Source organism: Triturus cristatus, chromosome 6, assembly GCF_964204655.1.
Source record: "Triturus cristatus chromosome 6, aTriCri1.1, whole genome shotgun sequence".
In the NCBI taxonomy this organism is placed as follows: domain Eukaryota; kingdom Metazoa; phylum Chordata; class Amphibia; order Caudata; family Salamandridae; genus Triturus; species Triturus cristatus.
Window position 1 is genome coordinate 1,067,892,581 of NC_140589.1, and position 23,201 is coordinate 1,067,915,781.

Here is a 23,201-nt window from a genome sequence, read left to right on the forward strand (position 1 = left end):
GTCTGGGTTATTCAGGGTTGCAGGAGGCCACACTGAGCCTTGGCGGTTTATTTTGGGTGATCCTAACACAAGAAGCAGGGAATGCTAAAGAAAGATGGCAATGAGATCACAAAATTCAGTACCCTCCGGCCATAGGGAGCCATGATAAGAAGATGACGCTGACCCCGTTATCCTGCAAGTGACAGTTGGTATCCTGTCAGCTGAAGGTTGGACTTAATTCACGCCATGGTGGCACAGACGCAGCAACTCTAGAATGGTATGGGCTGCAGCCCCAATGCGAGATGCAAAAGCATGGGATGGCATATACTACATCACTGTGATTCCCGGTGGCGCTATATTGGTTTCAGGACTGATGTCAGCAGTTAGTCTAAAACAGCGCTGAATACTTGTATCACACGCAAGTTAACCCTACCTGTGCATTTCATACTGAAATTTGAATAAACTTACAACAGATTTTCTCAACAAATAGTGTGTGGCCTTTTTTGTGAAATGCAAACTGGGTGTCTGTTGCAAAATCAAGAGTGACAATTGAAAAAGAGGCTAGGAGTGGAAATGCTAAGTTTGTTGAGACCCACCATATCTCTGCTCCCTATTATCTTAAAATGCCCAGATTGGGAGCCTATCAAGGAGGCAACTTATTTCTGTTATGACTCCCAAAACTTGTACTTCTCTTCCTTTTGCAATTTGTGTTACTTTCAGTCTTGCCTTCAGAAAGAAGCTAAAAACGTGATTGTTCACTGTGGCTCTTGTGCTGCATTAATGTGATTTTATCTAGTATCAAGATACCCAAATAGGTATTTGTATACTTTACAAAACCACAAAATAGATTTAAAAAATAGAGACATGTTCCTGTTAGGTCTATATTTGAGTCTAGGTCATGTACCACAGTATATGGCAATGTCATGGCAAAGTGCAGGGGCATAACATCTTCCGCAAAGCAAAGTGCATTATATTTACCTTTTAACCTAGAAAATGTGCTAGCCTATATTTTCTTCCATATGAGGTATGAAGGATGTTGGGCATTTTGTTGTCCATTCAAAAGTCTATCTCAGCTGCCTTTTCGTAAAACTGCGTAGGAGTGTGATCAGTTCATGTCAGCAATATTTTGTTTCACTCCATTTCTTAAAGGTCTTTGTTTAATAAAGGAGTATACTGTTTGCGATGTTAGAAATTATAGAACTGTGTTTTTTCACCCATAAATTTTAACACAGAAAGATAAGACAGGATCATTTCACACAAAGATCAGAAAAAATGTTAATAGGAACAAAAAGAAAAAAATCAGAGATGCAGTAAATGAAATTTCATAAGCGCAGCAGTCCATTACTCTAAAAAAAGGAATGAAAATAAGCTAATAACTTCAGTATACAGGATGTGAAGAATACATTTTGCTATTGGAAAATGTACCCAGTTGTTCTGCTCTATCTGGACCCTCTCTCACTATAGCAAATATATCTTTGAAAGGATGACTGGGGGAGGTAGGCAGCAAGGGAAAGGAGCAAATGTGAGGAAATTGTACTCCATTCCCTCCACAGTGTCATCAGCCTCACTCAGAGCACCCCTGCCACTCCTTGCTGTGATAATCAAAGATCATCCTTTGAACCTCCACTTGTACTCCCTTAAGTGAAGGCTGCAGGCCTGAAAAAACACAAGCCAGAGTAATGACAAACACGAGGCTAATATCGGCCATCTTGCATTACGGACCTCAGGGCATGTTGGCTTGTCACGTGGGCAGAACTCCTGTTTTTAGCGGACTGTCAATCACATTTCCAAGTGGCATGCTTCATCATTGAGTCCTCACCTAGTATATTTGCTCTGGTAATGGGTGGGCTCAAACCCATTTATGGGTATTTATTTGGTTGTCTGAAGTTTTTTCACAAGGGGACTTGTAAAGAAAAAAGGGAGGGGGGGTTAAGAATGCCTATGGTTGCAGAATTATATTTTTAATAATGACAAGCAGCCTTGCTATTGTTAAGAACAGGTAATGAAGCTTATTAGAGAGCTTAATGTTCTATCCGCCCTCTGGTCAACATCTTTTAGCTGTGTTTTTTGCTAAAGGCTCTTTTAGCTTTTATCTGAACCATCCAAGTCTCACACTGGCAATTAGGAATAGATCACTTTGGACTTAAATGAATGTGAGACAGAGTTACACACTCATACCATGCATGAACTCACACATATATACGAATACCTTCATATATCTGCAACATTAAGGGAAAGAAAAACAATATAAACTACTCATGTACTGGTTCCACACCAAAGAAAAACTGGCCCTGTGGGACAAAGGGAAGGGGGACAGCTGATGGAGGAGCTGCAGGACAACAGGTACCTTTGTGCACCCAATAAGGTACTGCCAAAAGATTATCAAATACTTGGAGGAGATCCTTTGACAACTAGACAAGATGTTTGAGTTTCAAAGACAAAAGAACTTGGAGTAGTTATACACGGGCTACAGGAGCTAGCGGGGGTGAAAGCTCATACCTGTCAAAGAGAAAGAAAACAAACACATTGGCCATAGTCACAGCATTAAAGGCCATAATTGCCGTGCGAGGCAGGCAAACAGACTGGATGGCCCACCTTTGCAACACGGTAGCCATGGAGAAAGTGACAACAGCCTTAGCACATAGCCTTCGGTTGTATGGGGATGACTGGACACTTTTTCTAGAGATTCTGTAAAAGGATTTAGGGAGCAGACCTGGCCTTGCAACCTCATGATGCTGCCTTTAACCCCAGGGGGGTGCTTATAATGCAGACACTATACATGCACTAGAAAAAAAACAGCTGGGAGTGTGGTTTTGTCCTTCAGGGATGGCCCGGCCAAAATGTAGTATGAGATTGTATGTGTAAAGCAAAAAAATCAATGAACACAGTTACATATAAAAAGGGAATTGATGTTTTTTAGGTCAGATCATCGGGGGAGGACGTGGTAGATGGATATTTTCACATGATACAGGAAAATGAATCCATACATATTAGTGTATAGCTGTCAAATGTCCCAAAAATATGCATCACAAATGAAATGTTAAAATTGATAAGTAAATGAAAGCGGGAGAAACATGCACAAAGAAATTGACCAAGAATCATTTCACATAAAGATGACACTTTCTTTTTTTTTGTCCTCATTCGCCTTTACCCATAGTGAGCAGACCGCCTGTACGTATCCCTTCTCAATGACCTAGGATGACATGGGCTCTTTCAGTGGATTCTCTCGGTACCATCAGCCCAAAGGGATAGGTTTTCAGCCCGGAAAGCCACTTACCCTTGATATTGGAAGGATGGGTAGCACTCCAAATTGTTCTAAGAAGACCACGTGAACTCACAAGATGCCCCATAACCACATGGGAAGATTCAACTTGGTCCAAGGAGTGTACAGTTGGCATAATCACTGGAACCACAACAACAACAAAAACGTCATCTCCACTGCAACAGCAAGTCCCAGTATGCGCTCTTTTTCTTGCTGCACACTCTGGCCAAATCCATCTTGGATGTTCCATTTAGAGAAGTCAGCCAGTCCAAATGTTTGGGAGGGGTGGGGTCTACCCATTGTTTACAGATTTGTCTTCTTGCCAGTAAGACTGAATAAAATAGAAGAGATCTAGCAGGTCCTGATATCTGGCTATTTAGACCAAACATTATTAACTTTAGGTCCAATTGAATTGGTGCTCCCAGGATACTCTCCAATGTTCTCTGTATATCTTCCCAGAATGCACCTATGGCGGGACAGTCTCTAAACATGTAAATCCGAGGCTTCTACCAGCCCACATTTTTTTACAATTGATTTGAGAGCCTTTAACAATTCTTGATAACCCGAGGGGGGATAGGTATGCTCGATGGACCGCAAATAAATAGTTCCTCCTCAGCCATGCTGGCTTAACTGTGCTAAAGAGGATTTTGAAAGACTCCTGCCATAGATGATCACATTGTTCATTAGGCAACTGTTCACTCCAAAGCTCATCGGCTAGCTTAAATTCCCCATCCACCTCCTCTTCTATGGCCCAATATCAGTATGAAACCTCTTTCTTGCCTATTGGCCTTTCCACTAGCTGTTGCTCTTGGTTGTTCCCCTCACCAATACTTTTTTTATTTCTAAACTGGGACTGTACCCAGCTCTGTAACTGAATATATTTAAATCTTGAGAGGCCATTTCCCACTCTCGTCTTTAAATCCTCCCATGAAATAAATATTTAATTGCTGACAAAATCACCCCATACTTTCAATCCAGCATCTCTAAGTGGAGTCGCCAGCCTGTCTCGGATGCATTCTGGCGAGTCCGGGGAACCCCAGAGTGGTGCTATTTTGGAGACATAACGGAGTCCTGTCAGATTTCTTAACCTTGCCCATATTATGGCAGCCCCCTGCAGGACATTAAGTTTGATTTTTTTTTTTTTTTTAAATTGATCCCCAAATTTAAACATAAAACCTTCTTCTGATAGCCCCGCCGTTGGAATGCCCAAGCGTAGTATTGTAGATCAGGTAACGTAAGCCCTCCTTTCTCTCTCCTACGCCTTAGTTTCTTCCATGCTATTCTGGTAGATCTATATGCCCAGATAAAGGAATTTATTTCTCGTTGGAATGTTTCTATAGTGAGTTTGTCGAAATGGAGAGGGATTGTATTAAAGAGGAAAGTAGCCTTAGGTAATATAGACATTTTAACGAGATTTACCCTCCTCAGAATAGATAAAGGGAGGTGTACCCATGATCTCATTCGTTTTTTAAGATAGTCGTGGAAGGCTCGCGCTAAGTTGGTATCTGCCATTTTGTCGATGTCTTGAGTAACTGCAACCCCAAGGTAACGCATACTACAGTTTGTCTGATACAGTATGCAGAATATTCCAGGTCATAACTTCTTATTTACCAGCGATTACTTCGTAGCCAGAGACCTGACCGAACTCCTTCGCCAGTTTGATTACTACCGGAAGAGTTCTGCCACGGTCTGCTGACAGTATCAAAATATCGTCCGCATACAGCGCTACCCTTCTCTCCCAATCCCCGTGTCTAAAGGACTTGATGTCTAGATTGTCTCTAAGTTTCTGTGCAAATGGTTCGATATACATATCGAATAATAAGGGGGAGAGGGGGCAGCTCTGTCGGGTTCCTCTGGTTATAACAAATGGTTTTGTAAGGCTACTATTAACCAAAAGCTTAGCTGATGGGGATTTGTATAGCAGCTGTATGGCAAAGCAAAATTTAGTACCCAAATTGAATTTTTCCATGACTTCCGACAGGTAGATCCAGTTCACTCTGTCGAAAGCCTTGGTGGCATCCAGGGTCAAGGCTGCAAGAGGGAGTAAATGGGTGGAGGCGATATCTATCGCGCCGACCAGATCATGAGTGAGATCTGCCAACTGCCTCCCTTTCACGAACCCCCTTTGGTCGGGGTGGAGAATGTCTTTAGCCAGTTCCCCCAATCTAGTTGCCAGAATGGTTGTGAAGACTTTGTAATCGGCATTTAAAAGCGAAATGGGCCGGTAAGACCCGCACCTAAAGGGAATTTTGCCCGGTTTCAAGATGAGAACTACTTAGGCATTGTTCCATGTTACCGGTGGGCTGACCCCATCCGTAAAGATTTTATTAAAAAGATGGGTTATTGTTGGAATTATACTCTCCCCTAATGATCTATATAATTCAATTGGGAGTCCATCCGGATGAGCCGCTTTACCCCTTTTTCCACTCGCCAGTGCCTTCCTCACTTCCTCTGGTGTGATGGGCAGACCAAGATCTAATTGTTGGTCGGAGCTAATAGGCGTTAAGGTGATAATCTTCAGCCATAATCTTGCCTTGAGTTTATCTTCTGTGGAGGTCTCTTTATATATCTCCTGAAAGTAATCCAGGAAAACCTCTCCAATACCTTCGTCTGAGGAAATGGGGGATTCCCCATTACCCACAGAGATCTCTTTTATGTGGTTCCGGAGCTGATCTGCTTTGATTTTCCAAGCTAATAATTTTCCAGCTCTTTCCCCATACTCAAAATGGGCCATCTTGCTCGCCTCCCATCTGAGCATAAGTCGCGCCTGGAGAATACTCTCCATTTGCTCCTTCAAATTCCTACTTACTTCCAGATCTTCTATCTGACCAATTCCCTTTTGAGTGTTTAACTTGGCCTCCACTTTCCTCATTTCTTCCTTCAAAACTATTATCTCTTCTCTGTATTTCTTACGTCTATAACTTGACCTATTGGTTATTACACCCCTTAAGAAAGCTTTAAGAGTATCCCATACTTTAGGGATATCGGCAGTTCCCAAATTGGTTTCTAAGAATTGATTTGTCTTCCTGGAGAGAAAACTTGTCTCATATTCTTCAAGTAGCAAGGTGCGGTCAAAAGACCAAGTTCTGACCTTTTGAGTCTGTAGGCATTGAAGAGTCAGTAGAATACTAGAATGGTCTGACATATGTGATGGCAGGTATGTTATGTCCTTTACTCTGTCTCTGAGATTGTAACTGATCAGAATATAGTCAATTTGTGACTTGTGTTTATACTTAAAGTTTCTATAAGATACCCCCAACTGTTTGCCCAGACCTTTCTCTCCAGATGTCACTGAGACTCAATTTGGACATTATTGCCAAAAGGGATACCGTGGACCTTGAAGGGGTGATTGCTCTGCTATTAGGAGATTTATTTAATTTGGGATCGAGAAAGATATTAAAGTTTCCTGCTCATATCACTGGCTCTGGGAAGTCCAATAGGTACAAGAAAATAGTTTGGAGATTAGAGGGGTCGTCCTGATTCGGACCATAATAGCCGACTAATGTAAAGACAAAAGAAGCCTCTTAAAGTGACCTTCAATGTCAGCCATCTCCCCCCTGGGTCACACTTATATTGCAAAATCTGCGCTTTGGCTGTTTTTTTTTTTTTTTTAAAGAATCCACACCCCTCTAATGTTTGCTGTCTGATCAGTACTTATGAAAGAATCCACCCATTTCTGTGATCTTAATATTTCTTCAAGAAGGTGAGTCTCCTGAATGACCAAGACATGCGCGTGGGAATCTCTCAGATATTGTAGGATTTTCCTTCTACGTGACCCCACCCGCAGGCCATTCAAATTCCAGGACAATATCTGGAAAGTACTCATTTAATTGGAGACTTCACCCTCCATGCCCACCTTAATACAAGACAGCAATAACATCTTGATTTTAGCCCTCCAGTCAGTCCTAGCCTAACTAAAACTGACAGATTTAAACACAATAAAACTAAGGCGAAAGAGTTTTTTTATTTTTTTATCCTCCTGTGCTCCCCTACCCCCCTCTCTCCCCCACCTTGGAGAACCCTTTCCCCATTTAACTGGACTAGTTGTTGTCCAGATATGGTGTCTGTATCTCCTCCTCTTCTACCTCAATCACACCTAAGTGTTACCCACCAGAGAAAGAAAACAGAAAGGAAATATATCATGTAACATACAAGTACCATACATCAACATACACATTTTTATATATTTTTTTTTCCCTTTGTTTTCCTCCCTCCTTTTTTTTTCCCTTCTGTACCTTTCCTTTTTCTCCTCTTTTTTTTAATCTCTTTTTTCCCCCGCCATGATAGTGCCAAATCTTAAGCTATTTACTACAGCACCCTATACCTACAGAATACCTTGGATATTTGATTAGTATTTAATTGATATTTAATTACTTAAGGAGGCCCTTTAGTGATGATATCCAGCAATTCATCCGCCTCCTGGACGGACCTAATGTTATGCATTTTATTATTGTGCATAACCTTCAAGAAGGCAGGAAATTTAAGTTGCACGGTGGCTCTGATCTTCTTAAAATTGTCCATCCTTCTCCCAAGCTCCCACTGCCTTTCTAAATGTGTCTCTTGACAAGTCTGAATGAACTTCAAAAGTGAAGTCCTTGCTTCTTAATGTTTTTCTCTTTAATGACAAATTCAAAGGAATTTCTTTCACAGCGTTGGTAAGGAAATTGATGAGAAACTAACTTGGCTTAGTTCTATTGGGATTTAAGCGGAAGAGGTCCATACGGATTCTTTGTATGTCCTTTGTCAGGGACTCCACAGAATCGTCGAGTGGCAGAACCTCTTTAAGCAAATTTACGATCAAATCCCTCAAATCCGTCCCCTCTTTCCCCTCTGGAATATTCAAAACTCGAAGGTTGTTCCTGCGGGAGTTGTTTTCTAGCGTTTCCATTCTTTCTCGCAGCACAACCTCCCCCTTTTGTAGGTCATATATTTTAGCCTCAGCTATCCCTAAATTGATCTTTAGCCCCTCTACAGAATGCTCAAGGGATTCAGTTCTAGCGTTTAGGAGATCTACCTTCCTTTCTAGGATCTCACACAAGTTCCTAATCTCCCCTTGGTTAGCAGCTGACACCGCAAAGCCTTGCTTAATATCTTCCTTTAATGATGTAAAGAGGGCTTCCATTGAGGGGAGGGGGGGGAGGGGGGGGGGGGGGCGGGGCAGAACTGTTCTTGGGAACCTAATCCTGACCCTAATCCTCACCCACCCCCATTCATACTGTAACTACCAACTGTAGCAGTAGCTGCAGCAGCAGTGGTAGAGGCAGTGGCGGTGACCATATTGGTAGCAATGGCAATAGTAGAGGTACTCTGAGAATCTATTTCTGTATGCCCTGCAAGTCCTGTTTCAGACCCCAGTTCAGACCCCGGTTCCATTTGATCAATAAGTGGCCCAGCCTCCACCGCTGATATTCCTATAGACTGCATCCTAACCTGCGATGTGTCTATAGGGCTCAAGCGCCCAGATAATCCAGTACAGTTTTTGTTTTTATCCTCTCCTCCATGCTTTGTGGTAAGCAAGACCTCTGGTTGCACCCTGAAAAAGGACCTTAATGAGGGGGTAACCTTCACTTTACTGGATATAATCTTGTTTTTCCCCTTTTTTATTCTCCTACCTTTAACCTGGTAGTTATGGAAAGGAGAGTTCTCGCCAAGCAGACTTGAAATATAAGGGATAGCGGGGTTATTTATTGTGGTTGTGACTCCCAGAGTTTGCTCTTCCTTTAACTGATCTTGGGGCTCCCCTCTAACTTCCCCCTTCTCTTTATTCCCTTTTCAGGTCTCGCCTAGCTATTGCGTTTACGCAATCGCTATGCGAGACTCTAGTAAGAGGGGCATTTCAAAGTGCTCCCAAAAGTGGATTGCATGCCGAGCACGCGCACAATCACGTGCATCGTGCCGCCATGCAATCCGTTTGGGGAAGCGCTTCAGCCCACTGGCGCGTGCACTGGCGACGGGCGTGTGGTTACGCGCACAATGACGAGCAGAGGCGCCATATGGCTTTCCTCTCTCGTCATGGTACACGCACATCGCACACCACTCGCCAGCCAGCCTGCTTTCACTTTTGCGCCTCAGTCTTGCCTGCTCGGTTTCAATGCTCCTCCCCCTCCCCCACCACAGAGCGCGTCTCGCGGCCGCGCGTCTTTTTGTTGCTTGTTTCTGATGAGTAAACAGTTCAGGATGAAGCCAGGTCTAGGGGATCCTCCACCGGAAGGCAGGCTACTGAACAGAACGATACAAAACACCAGCTATATTCACGTCTTCCGGTACTCTGTTTTCTAAAATATTCAACATCAGCATGCTGGGCTGGAGCGATATCAAATGCACAGTGATTATTAGCCTTGTTTTGACAGTTACATGACGCATCGGCTGCGTGAGGCTTCTCCCTCAGCCGCTCCCCCATTGGTGGCCAGGATAGCACATCCTCCTCCCCCCGGCGCGTCACAAGAGTTCTATGGCCACCCATCCGCTGTCTAAGTCTCCCCTGGGTCTCTCCTGCCACCGGCTGCACATTGCACCGGTCGCCTCCTTCCTGCTCCTTCCCCGGTACAAGCAGCAGCTCCAAGAAGCCCCATTGTATCGTCACCATGGCCTCCCCGGTGGCCGAGGAGCCCTTCTCGCTCCACGGACTTCTGCCCAAGAAGGAGACGGGTGCCGCCGGCTTCCTTGCCCGCTTCCCAGAGTACGACGGCCGGGGGACGGTTATTGCTGTGCTGGACACTGGCGTGGACCCTGGGGCGCCGAGTATGCAGGTAACAGAACGTGCTTTCCTGGTGTGCTCACCACAAATTAAGGGGGATGAATGTACCATTCTTTTCTCCATTTATTCATTCAATGAAGATGCCCATGATCTAGAATGAAGTGTTACTCTCCAGTAATTTTAGTTTTCAATAGTATTTTCATTGATATAATAAATGGGGCTTGCGGGTTTATGGTGGTAATTGTTTTTGCATTTCCCTCTGCATTTTTTCAAATTTATCTTTGATTATTTTATCCTTTTTATGTATATTTTGAGTTGGGTGAAAATTTGAAGCTGTAATTAGTACATTCCACAGATATAGAACAGCGAACTGTAAACTCAGACTTGAGAGCCTGATGGGTTGTAATGCTTTAAGCACTTGGAGATAAGTTATTACTCCCCTTCTTGTCCAGTGGTGTATGCATTTGCGGCTATTTAAACTTCATTAGGAAAACTATTGTTTTCTTCTTCTCTACCTGCCAGTTTGCACAGCTATTGGCCTGACAGTCATGACTATCATAAAAAATATCTTTAGTTTTCTCCATATTTAAAAATAAATACAGGCAGAGAAAATAGATGGTGTTCTGTTTAAATCTGTAAAAACATAAAACCTGTTGTCTTCATAAATCAGCCATGCACCCCACTTCCCAGTTATGTTAAGAGATTTGTACTGAGCTGTATTTTGCCATTACTAAGCTAACAAGCATTGACATAGCCAATAGGTCTCGCTTTTGGGGCGTTATAAGTGTTTAGCCATGCAACAGTTGCATAACTAAATACTTATAAGGTCCCAAAAGCGAGACCGATTGTCTATGCCAATGCTTGTTTACTTACTGTCGTGCTCTTTTCAGCTTTCCTACATTTTTCTTCTGCTGGTTTATCAGTGGGATTACCTCTTTTTTGGGGGATCTTGACTTACTCCCTGCGCCGTCTTTAATGTATGGGAGGGCCTGTTCGATGTGATCAATATCTTTTTCAGGTAGGGTTAAAGGCTCCAGGATGTGAAACCCAGAAGTATTCTGCTCGCCGCCCTGGAATAACTGACATTTTTACTCCTTAATGAACCGCCTGGGAGACCGGAGCCAACAGTGTCCCCCCAGCGCACCCAGTTTGCACAGCGCTATCGCCTGCAGCACCAAAGAAGCGCCCAATGCTGGCGCTGCCGCTACTGACCTGGAGGAGGCCGCGCCTCAACTCCAGGGCAGCCGTGCCCAGCGCGGGAGGCAGGGCGAGCGGGGAGTGCCGGACCGCTCCCAAGTCATCCGACCCCTCTGTACGCCCCCAGTGATCGGCAATCGCTCGGTCTTCTCTCCGGAGCCTCAGGTGAAAAAAGAATCGCAGAAAATCCTACAAGGGCTGCGCAGGTAACATCAGGCTACAGCACACTGAAGGAGAAAGATACGGACACGTGCGGCTGCTCACCCAGCAGACGCCATGCTCTCCGCTCCTTTGACACTTTCAAGAAGTAGTAAAACACTATTTTAGCAAGTTTATTCCATCTACAAATAGAAGCGGGATGGCAGGAGAGAAGAACTAAAGCCCCATTTGCAAATCTACAATTGTCAGACTGTTTACTTTGTTCAAGGATCAATTTTTCACGGGCACATAAATCAACTTACTTCTCTCTTAGTTGCCAGTTATAAAGATAATCTACTTGCTTTACATGAAAAGAAATAAATTAAAAAACGTAGTTACCTTCATGCATGTGATAGTTGTAGTAGGCAAAATGGTTCCTTCTTCCTGGGGTTAGCACACATGCACAGACCGGACCAAGATAAAGGCATGATCAGTAGAACAAAGACAATGTAGAGCATGCAGAGGAGGACAAGGAAGAGAAAGAAGATAGTAAAGAGTGAAACTTTAAAACACACACATCTTAAATTACAATAATTGTATTTTATCACGCACACTGATCAGGCTCAAAACAGTATGTAACAGGGCCCATTGCATACGCTGAAATGCAACTGACCTTAGATGATCCCAACATTATAAATTAAGGAAATGAAAGAAACCAGCTTAAGCAATAACAACGTGGTTGAATCAGCCACAAGACAAAGGTTAAAAGAAGTTGACCATGAATAACTATCCCTAACAACCACAAAAACATTAACAATTAAATCAACATTCTTCAAAACATCCCTACATTAAGAACATTCATTGCCTGCTTTGGGCACAGCTTAGGATTCAAAAAAGTGTATTTGTGGAAGACAACAAGTAGAAGGGCTACTTTTACCAAGCAACCATAATTTTCCCGATAAGTACTCTATTGATATATTCACAAACTCATCAACATAACCAATGAGTGTAGGGAAGGCAAATTAATTATTGTTCTTCAGGGCAGAAATTATTTTAACTAAGGCATGAAAGTGCAATGAGCACGGCCCGGATTGGGATCAATGTTATATGACTTTAAAATTGGCATTACATCTACTTAAAAGGTTGGATGCTGTTTAAGATTAACAGCCAGAACATTCTACGAGTGCAGCGGAATACAGAATAATTATAATGAGACCTAGCATATAGAGGAAGTTATAAATTCTACAATCTGTTAAAAGCTTTTAAGCATATTTGCAGTGACTGGCTCAAGTTTACTTTTAAATATAATTTTGTTTTCCCTGTGATTGCCACTGGACAACTTGCCTCCGGATTTTGAGATATATAATCATCAACTAAACCACAACTACCAAATTAACTATCAACACTACTTAAGCACAGTTTAAACAAGCATTTGCAATGCAATAGGTCTTGCATTATTGAAAGCTAGAGCTCTTGGTGTTGAAAATTGGAGTTTTTTTTACTTATCCATTTTTTGTATTTAGTGTTGAAGTTATGGTTTTCAGTAAGTGAGGAGCAGCAAGACAAAGAGGAAGAAAGAGGGGGAGGGGCAGCGCAGGAGAAGTGAACACTGTCATTCAAAGAAAGAAGAGAAAAAGAAAGTAGCGCTTCACTAGCAAATTGTGTAAAGTGGCGCTAATGTGTTTCAATAACCACCTGCTCACCTCTTCAAGTTTCTTGGCATTGTCGGTCACGAATACAGTGCTCTCTTGACACAGGGGGCCATGCTTCTTGTGGGGTACAGTTTGAGGAAATCCAGCCATATCTACTCTGTATAGTCAATAGATGTAGATCCCAGCTGCGGCTCAAGTCTCATCTTGAACCTTATCCCGCCAACGTCGAACAAGGAAAAGTCTATAAATTTGCTCCAACGCGGCAGCCCTGGTTCACCAATTTCAGGCATAAATCCACCAATACCATAGCTTCACGAAGTGGAACGTGGTAGAGCATTAGTTTCAGATTAACTGAAATGATTGTGTAGCATGACTTTCACACACGAAAAGCTTTAGTATATATCGCAGTACAACTTATCACGCATATTGTGATAAATGACTTTATGAAGTTTTCTGCCTGCCTTTTTTTTCCCCCTATACTTGCCATTTTGAGAAATGCATAGATACATATCTATGCTAAATGGCGGCACCTGAAATGAATTCACAGCAGAACTGCTGATGTTACTAAAATTCGACCAGTCTTTCTTTTGTTTCCTTGCCAGTGTAGTCCCTGTATGGTCAGAGTTCCATGCTTTTGATTAAATGTACTCGCTTGCCTCCCTTGTGCATTTCTGCGTTTCCCGCTGTGGAGTTGCTGCCCCATAGCTCGCAGTTCACCTCAACCAAATACTAGGAGCGTTTTTTCCATCGCCGAGGTACATGTGCCTTCGAGTGGTATGGCAACTACACTAAGCTTTGCGGCGTGCTGCACAAGTACATCAAAACGAAGGGCAAGGTGTGCTCTGCTCTAACCCCAGATACTTTTGTAATTGCAGCAAGAGTGTTTCGAACAGGGTGAAAGGACAAATAGTGCACGTATGAGGGACAGAGGGACATGGGAGCGTGTGTTTGTGAGTAAAGGGTTTTCCGAGATAGAACAACTACTGCTGAATGTCCCTTCTTTAAGGACCCTTCAGAGTGCAGCCTCTTCCACAGTTTGGTGCTTGACAATTTGGCTGGACTTCAAGATAAGCGACCTCCCTCGGGTCCGGTGTGCCGTGGCGCCCTCTACAACGAGTTAAGTTGCAAATGATCATCCGGATGCATTGCTACAGGGGAGCTGACTGCGAGTGAGGAGACCGGCATGACTTGTGTATGCCTTAACTGACTAAGCCCGAGAAGAGAACTGCTCAGTGCCGATTCCAGGCTTTAAAAATCGGGAGTCCCCCGCCTGAATCTGGGCTATTGGCATGTACGACTAGGATGCTTATGAAAACATCCTAACTAGGCTGCAAACCTTCCTCGGCATACGCTCGTAGAGCAAAACCTTTGCTTCTGTTAGTTGCTGTGCCAACCATTCGAAGTTGCAGAGCCTCCGCCCCCCATGCATCTTAGCATTATTTTTCCTCCCACCGCTGGCAGGGGTCAGCCTCCCTGTCAACACAGGTCCTGACCTCTGCTAACGGTGTCAAAATGTAATAATAGTAGCGGGCTCTAGGTGAACAGACAGCCGCATCCAACAATACGGGTAAACAAGGCCTGGATGCGCGCTCCAGGTGCATCGCCTCAGGCTGCGCGCTCGTAGAAGGCTTTCCGTAAACCCATTTTCCGGGGCAGAAGTGAGGCTTCCATCTTGTTTAAAAATGTGTTTTGTCACTCCTTGCCCCCCGCCCGCCCCTGTGCTCCGATATCACCCGTGACTTAAGGGATCAACATGTGGGCTGCACCAAAGACCCTCTCTCACTAGTGCTTGCAAAGGTGCTTTATCTGTTGTACACATAAGGTCTAGAGATAGCTGCACTCTCAAGCCAGATAAAAGGCGTTTTTTCTTGTAAGCCCAACTTACACATGCAAATAGTTTTGCGACCCTTGCCCTCCGGGTGGAATATAAATCCCCACGTACCCTCCCTCCCCTGTGGCTAATACAGGCCCTTCTCAAATCAATCAAGTTTCTTTATTTTAAATTGCATTTATTATTCATGTATCGCTGCTTTCTGTCCCTTTGGAAAATGTTGGATTTTGTTTTATTGTGAGGTGGGTAAGGAAGGCAACAGATTCTATGAACAGAATTTATAATTAAGCAAACAAGCCTAGCTGCCGAGCAGTAGAAAGCGTTCTCGCCCATGGAAAGGAGCTCAGCTGTGGCCCCTGGGGAGAAACACTGGCCCTGGTGAGGTGAGCAGGCACAGCATGGGCTACTAAAAGATAATCTGCTCCGCTTAGATGACCCACAAACGCACATAATTTATAGACCCCGAAAAGGGTGTATTTATGCTCAGATCACAAGAGAGAAATGCTAGCACACAGATTGGCAGTACGTTTTCTGTATATTCCTAAATCTTTCATTGTTATAGCAGCGGAGAGAAAAAAAAGCTGCATACAGTGTTCGCTATGCAGCGGGGACGTAAATCACTGTTCATTTTAGCTGCAGAGTGCGTGTCCTTCCCAGGAAGTGTGCGGCAGCTCCAGACTTCCACAGATTCAATCACATTTTCCGGGGCAGAAGTGAGGCTTCCATCTTGTGCGTGGCATCGCAGGGCATAAATTAAAGACAAAGAAAGTCACTTCAAACAAGCCCGCGAATGGTGTGCACGAGATGCGGGAGCTGCTGGTGTGCGGTTGCGAGCAGCAGCATATGTTTCCAATGATTGCGCCCGTGTCTGGGCACGATAATTGGAAACATATGCTGCTGCTGCGTGTAACAGACACCAATGTGAAAAAGACGCACGCAAAGGCCAATAGCATGGCCTAAAAGGAAAAGCACACTCTTGTGGGTGTGCAATTCCTAGGTCAGTTTTGAAACCCCCTACCAGTGGTCTCTCGCTGCGCAAGCACTGCTACGCACTGCAACGCTAGGCGCAAGACCTAAAAATGAGGCACTTTGGCTAAAATAAATCCTCAAGCTGATAATTTTAGTTTGAGAAATATAATGTTTAAACCACTTTTCCACATCCACAAACACAGATTTGGGACCCAGGTTGACCTAGGAAATTCCACAGTCACATCTAAAAACAAGCATTTGCAATGCAATAGTTCTCGCATTTATAAGAGTTTGAGCTATTAGCATTGTAAATAACAATGCCCTTTATTTATGTGTTGTTTATAAAACCGATAAATAAAAGGCATTGGCATTTACAACGCCAATAGCTTAAACTCTTGCAAATGGGATACCTACCGCATTGCAAATGTGTGCTATATATTTAGAAAGTGTGAGCTTTTGATTCAGTCCCCATTGCTTTCCCTTTAAAATGTTTTTCTATAGCCATTCATCTGGTTCACATACTTTGAAGTGAGGAATATTCGTATACAAAATCAGTTTTTACAATGAGCAGAGACACATCAAGTGCTACAAATGAAGGGGATCCAGACGGATCTTGGATGTGATAACTATAATTGAATCAGATCCGAGACAGCCCAAGTGAAATATCACGACGTTCCCCCAAATGTGCCAAACCTGGGACTTGTTCAGCAGTGCCTGCACCTTGACCCTAAATTTCAGTTGACTGGAATAATTTGTGTTAATTCCTTGCCCCAGAATTACCATTACAAGTCACTCCAGGGGTCGGTGAAATAATAGGGATTGCAAGGTTTTTGTGAGTAACATGCAGGAAACTGTGTTTATGTGCCAATTCCTGCATGTTTCCGCCCCGGTATTTCACATGGAGACTTCAGCTGCTCTTAACACCACTGATAACTGTGCTGGTCCTTGTAACTAGCCTTATGGGGCCCATTTTATGACGCGTCAAAACGTGTGACTAGACTACACGCAGTATTTTTTGTTGTTGTTGTTAGGCACGGGGAGATTATGTGATTTGCCCAGAATCATGTGATGTTGAACAGACAACTAGACTCTAACATGGTTACCCAGTTCCAAAGTCGGCAGCTCTGGCTGTTATGCTACGTTACTATATCCTGAAAGTGCTGGGCACATAAATATCTCTAGAGCAGGTGTCTTATGTGTAAAATGCAGCCTGTTCGGGTCCACTTAAGTAGGTAACTATAACTAACTAACACGTTTGGCCTTGCTGCCGAATTCCTTGCGGCAGACTATTTAAACAAGCATTGAAAATGCAATAGGTTTTGCCTTTGATTAAGTTAAAGCCATTTGCTTTGCTAATGGTATTGTAGAATAGCAAAGCAAATGGCTTTAACTTAATAAAAGGTGAGACCTATTGCATTTTTAATGCTTATTCCTATTGGTCACGGTTACAGTGTCCGGGTCCTGAATGCAGATTCTACACGATATATGGGACACACAACTTAGTTTTCAAATATAAGTCAGGAATGTGAGACGTGAACAACGAGGTCGAAAAGAGAAGCAATGAATAAAAAAAGTTTAGGCGCATCAACTTGGGGAGGTTAAGTTGCACGCTGATGATCTAAAGCTGTGGCATGAAGGTCCCAAATTGAGGCAAGTCCCATGCTGTTCACGTCTGAGAATTAGAGGGGAATCCACTGTCACGAAGAAGGTCTGGAGATGGTCTCCAAAGGAGTTAGGGGTGGCGCCATACATTAAAAAAAACACACCGTGCCAGCCTGCCTCAAGCGCTCCTCCCGAGTAGCCCTGCCTGCCGATCACATAATCTCCCCGTACCTGAATGTGCCCTTGTGTAACGTAACCGGAGCTCATGTACAGCGCTCCAATACCTGCAGGTAGAGTTCGCGATATAGAAATCTGCATAAAAAACAAGCGCTCGCCATCTGTTTTCACTCAGCCCTGTGTTTACGGGGCTGAGTGAAAACATATCGTTCCCAAAAAGATAAGAAATACCTTCACGACAGAAGGAAAGCAGACGAGCCAGTCTGGGTGGGCCAGACAAAAAAACCAAAGGGAGGCAACCCAGAAAGCGTATTTCCAATGGCAGGCCACCGTTTAGCATAAACGGTGACGCCAGCCAATGGAAAAGAGGGGCGGGGCTTCAAGCACTCTTCTAAAAGTCCCCATTAACAATAAATCTCGCAGAGCGTGATGCGCATGTGCGCAGCAACGCTAGGCGAGACCTAAAAAAAAAATAATGTAGTAGTTGAGTGCCAGGCTCCAATCCTCATGACTCCACCCCCTTTCTGCTGCCACCCTTTGACTGCCAATTTAGGGGATCCCAGAGCATGACCCTGTCAGCCTTGGTTGTTTCTCTCCACCACATTGTATATTGTTTTTAAGACCCCATGCTTTAAATGCTAAGTGCTAGGGGCACACTCCCCTAAAAGCAAAGTGGATGTTGACTAAAACTTAAGTTAGTCTGAAGGTCTTGCTTGTGACATGGTCACTTGGAAACTGTGCAAACGGTGGGCAGATCTCAGACAGTAAGATTAAAAGGGGGCAACTTGAACTTAAGTAGTAAAGGAGAAAGGGGATACGTGAACTTAATAACAGAGTAGAACGTGTGGGTGAGCTCAGGTGATCATCACTGAGTGCCAGCAATCAAGTAGCAAAATATTAAGAAAACTGTCACCAGATAATAAAAATAAGTAATCTCAGTTCATCGGGCAGGAATAAAGAAAGCATTGTGTATGACCTGAGGTAATAAAAGGTGTAGTGCTACGAAGCCGGGCAGTCCAAAGCATTACATTTGTGCATTGTGGAAGTTACCTGAAGATTTTGAACATGAGGCAGGGGATGAAGAAGGCCGTGAAGCCGCAAACAGCGATCACCACATTCTTGATGGTGGGGAGATCTTTGAAAATGGTGGAGATGTGGGTCACAAGGGTGGTGTTGCCCCCGTCGACCAAGGGCGGCTCCGGGGAGGCAGTGATGGTGTTATCGGCATCCCCGGGCTTACTGTCCGCCTGAGGGTTCTTGCGAGCTAGTGTCCGAGGCTTCGCAATGCTGGACAAGGAGCGAACTTGCCCTCCGTAGGCAAGGAGGGCAAAGAGCAAGGCAAGAAAGAAAGCGGGCATCTTTATTCCGGGAGAAGCAAGGTGTTTGCCACCAGGTGGTGTCCGCGACCAGGTGGTCTCAAACCCGTGTGCAGTAATGGGATGAAACTGTAGTCGCAGCGCTTCCCCAAATGCTCTAGGGCCCCAGCCGCTGGACTTGCTGCTGGCTCTAGGACAGGTGTGCCAGTCGGCGTGCCCCTTCACTCCCTAACGTGATGGCAGAATGGAGCGCCGCCTGCAGCCGTGGTTACTCAAAGATGGAGCTTAGTACTAGCCGATCACTGCCCTATCAGTGGGTCTCGAATGATAGCCGGTTATTAGCAAGATGTCCTGTGTCCAGAGTTGCTGTCAGGACTGTGCGAACACTGGAGTGTGTAACACGTGGCGTCAGAGGTACCCCTTCGAAGTATTCCTTTGCGCCGGGCTGCAAACCATGCTGGAGCTTTGTAATTCAGTTTGGTCTCAGCAGACCTTTGTGCCGTGCTGCACAGACGAGGCTGTCCTCCAAGAGCTCTGTTCTCTCCCGCTGCTGTGTGCACTTGGAAGAGTTGCAGGAAATGAGCCTGCAAACCCGGAAGAGTTTTCTCTGCAGCATGCTCTGATGAGTCACTTGATTCAGTATGGAGGCTAAGAACGACAAGGGGGGGGGCGCGGAGGGAAAGTCAAAGCGCGCCATGCGTGCGTTGTCCTGAAAACGCCGGGAGCTGTATAAGTGCACATCGCCTGTCCGGGCGCATGCACATCTCCTGTCTCCCTTCCGGCAAAAACCAGACGACAATAGATCTCGCCAAGGCGAGCAACGCATGCGCTGCGTCGCTAGGCAAGACCTAATGATGTGGGGATCATCATCATCAGTAGAAAAGTGAAAAGAACAACAGAGCGAGGAGGGAAAATAGCATAGTAATTCGGAGCACATTACATGGAAGACTACATATCGAGAAAAAAAGTTCAACAGCTGTCACCACTTCACTAACTAAAAAATTGAGGAAAACGTATAGTTTCTTACCTGTCGGTGTAGTTTTGCAGCTTAAATAATTTTCTGGATTCACATGCTGTGCATTATTCTGCCATCTAGTGGTTGGATCCAGAATTGTAATATTTTTTTCCCCTTTTGTTTTGGTTATTGTTGGCGGGCATCGACATACCACCATTTGCTGTCGTCCTGTGACATCAACGCTCCCACCTTTGGTTGCCATCTTCTGATTCTTTCTGGTGGAGGAGGGTGGGTTCGCTAGTGAATCCAGAAAATTCTTCAAGCTGCAAAACTACACCGGCAGGTAAGAAACTATACATTTTGCTGCGCGATTCTTTTCTGGATTCACATGCTGTGCATAGACTTTGTAGCGGTTTGCTAGTCTTGTGGTGGCAGGATGGAAGATGAGCGCTGGTTTGTGAATATATGTTATAAGACCTTTTGTCCAACTTGTGCTTCTTTATTCATCTGAATGTCAACACAGTAATGTTTTGTGAATGTGTGCACTGAAGACCATGCTGCTAGGCAAATGTCCTGAATTGGAGTATTTGCTAGAAATGAGACTGTTGCTCCTTTTCTCCTTGTTGAGTGAGCCTGTGGTGCTTCTTATAATGTTTGTCTTGCTTGTTTGTGGCATAACTGTAGGGCTTGTGCAGACCATCTTTAAATGGTGTTTTTAGTTATTGGTCGTCCTAGATTGCGGTCAGCAAAAAATACAAAGAATTGCTTTGTTTTCCTGTATTCTTTGGTTCTTTCAATGTAATATAGGACTGCTCTTCTTGCATCAAGTGTATGCAATGCTTTCTCTGCTTGTGTCTTTGGTTTTTGAAAGAAACTAGGTATTTATATAGTTTGGTTTATGTGGAATTTTGATACTACCTTTGGCATTAAGTGTGGATCTGTTCTCATGACAATCTTGTCATTATGAATTTGGAAGTAGGGTTCCTGCAGTGTTAGTGCGTGCAGTTAACTAACTCCATGTAGAGATGTAACTGCTACTAAAAATGCTCTTTTTAGCGTGAGCATTTGTGGCATTGCTTTTTTTAGTGGTTCGAATGGTGCTTCCTTCAGCTGTGCGAGCACTGTATTCAGAATCCATGTGGGTGCTGGCACCATCTTTGGAGGTGCTATTCTTCTTGCTCCTTCTAGGAACCTTTTGACTACGTGAGAAGTGAAAAAACGTTTCCCGGTTTCGCCTCTTGTATAAGCTAAAAGTGCTGCTAAGTGTACTTTTAATGATGTGGAGCTTAGTTTACTTTGTAGTAAATGAGTTAGGTACTTTAGAACTGTTGTTTCCCTTGCGATCTTTATTGAAAGATGTATTTAAGGCACCATTGAGAGTATCTTTTCCATTTTGCTGTGTAACATTTTCTTGTCATTGGTTTTCTAGCTTCTCTTAGCACTGCCATTGTGCCTTCTGGCAGTTTGAGGTGTGCAAATTCCAAGTCCTCAAGAGCCAGGCTTAGGCTCTCGGGTTCTGGGTGAAGTACCTTTCCGTTTTGCATTGTTAATAGGTCTTGCCTTTTTGGAAATTTGTACACTGTTACTTGAGTTATCTCCATTATCTCTGAGACCCACGTCTGTCTCGCCCATTGTGATGTAATGAGAATCCTTGTCATGTGACTGATCATGCATTTGTTGATCACCCTCTGGAGAATTAGTATCGGGAGAAAGGCATAAGCAAATAACCCTGACCAGTCTATGCATATCTGTAGGAAAGTGGCTCTGTATATACTGTTCCCAAATAGGTACAGTGTGTACAGAGTCCACAGTTCCCAGAGGTTTGGCAGAGGCTAAAGTTAGATATAACCTTACTCTCTAAAGTGGTAGCTTGGTCGAGCAGTAAGGCAGTATCAGAGGACAGTGTAAAGCATTTGTTGTACACACTCAGTCAGCAAAATGGTCCCACACACTCAAGAACTGAACTCTGGGCCAATGGTTTGTATATAAAAATATATGGTTGTTTTATTTTAGAACCAACAATAGGTGTCAAAATATACTTTCTCAGAGTGAGATGCTTCAGTTAAATACTTTTCAATAGGCAATAGTCTTTTGAGTGCAATAGTTACAGTTTGTCGCAATTGGCAACACAATTCAAACACAATTATACATTGAGCTCAATGGGAAATTCTAAGAAAATGCAATCGATTACTTTTTGGATTACTTTTCTAAATCCAGGACTGGATCCTAGATTCAGTCCTGGGACAGTTCCTCGAAACAAGTGAGTAAATACGTTTTAGTTACTGTTGTGATTTTTAAGGAATATTTTGGTATTTAAAAAGTTGACACTTAGAAACTTTTTCTAATGAAATCACCAATGTTATCCTATGGGAGGAAATTCGCTTAGCCGGTAAGTGGGGTTATTGTTACTTTTTCTAGCTCAGTGTTGGATCCTGGATCCAGCACTAGTGTACCACCTGTAAGCAGTTGAGAGAATGCATTTAGGTTAAACAGGCGATTTTTAACAAATATTTGTAAGTTTGAAAAATCGACACTTAGAACCCTTTTCAGCAAAAACTAGGCAATGTTATCCTATGGAAGGAAATTCAAGTTGCAGGTAAAGTATGCTCTCGTTACTTTTGTAATCCAGTGCTGGGCTCCTAGGCTCAGTACTGGGACATCTATCTAAAACAGGTAAGTAATTACGTTTTCACAGTTGGTACGATTTTTAAAGAATATTTGTTGTTTGCAAATATCGACTGAAGAAATTTCACAGAAAAACAGTCAATGTTTTCCTATGGAAGAAAATTGAGTTAGCGGTACGTATGGTTATAATTACTTTTCAGGGTCAGTGCTGGGCACCAAGATCCAGCACCAGGATCTCTCCTAATAGCAGGTGAGTATTTTCGTTTTCGTTACTCGGTTGATTTTAGGTGAATATTTTAAAGATTAGAAACTCCACACTTGGAGAAATTTCAAGTGAAACCCGTCAATGTTACCCTATGGAAGAAGGTGAGTTATCGGCTTTTGGGTAAGTACTCGACTGGCAGAGTTAAGGTTCTGGGCATAGACTCAAGGGTCTCCCAGGGTCAGGTAAGTACAGTTGTTACACCCTCAGCGGCACAGGGGCAGCCGGGTGCAGAGTGAGGTAGGCCCAATGTTATCCTATGTGAGGCAGGGGGCCCGTGGTTGGTGGCTGCTGACTAGCAGGCCACGCGGCTGTGGGAGCTGGGCTCCTGGTCACTTGTACAGGGCAAATGAGGATGTAGGTTAGAGTAGAAGTTGCACTGCCAGGGTCACTCGGGTGGCTGGGTGCAAGGTGCTTATGAGCCATCGGGCGCTCAATGGATTGCAATGGAGAAGCTCAAGAACCAACAAAGGCTGCAAGCTCGGGGACGAAGATTCTTCAGGTGCGACTACCACTTCAAGAGGTAAGTTGGGTAGTTG

General features: G+C 43.9%; 1 protein-coding gene across 16 annotated transcripts in view; it reads right to left on the reverse strand.

Annotated features, from left to right (window-relative positions):
• The window catches only part of AFDN (afadin, adherens junction formation factor), a 1,598,291-nt gene that overhangs the window by 1,215,034 nt on the left and 360,056 nt on the right, over positions 1–23,201 (reverse strand). For 11 of the 16 annotated variants that reach the window (XM_085611917.1, XM_085611916.1, XM_085611915.1 and 8 more), the window contains exon 9: positions 11,673–11,717. The exons of the other annotated variants lie outside the window; for them this stretch is intronic. In XM_085611917.1, coding sequence (XP_085468043.1) covers positions 11,673–11,717 — 45 coding nt within the window. The remainder of the gene's footprint in view (positions 1–11,672; positions 11,718–23,201) is intronic. 16 annotated transcript variants of the gene reach the window in all.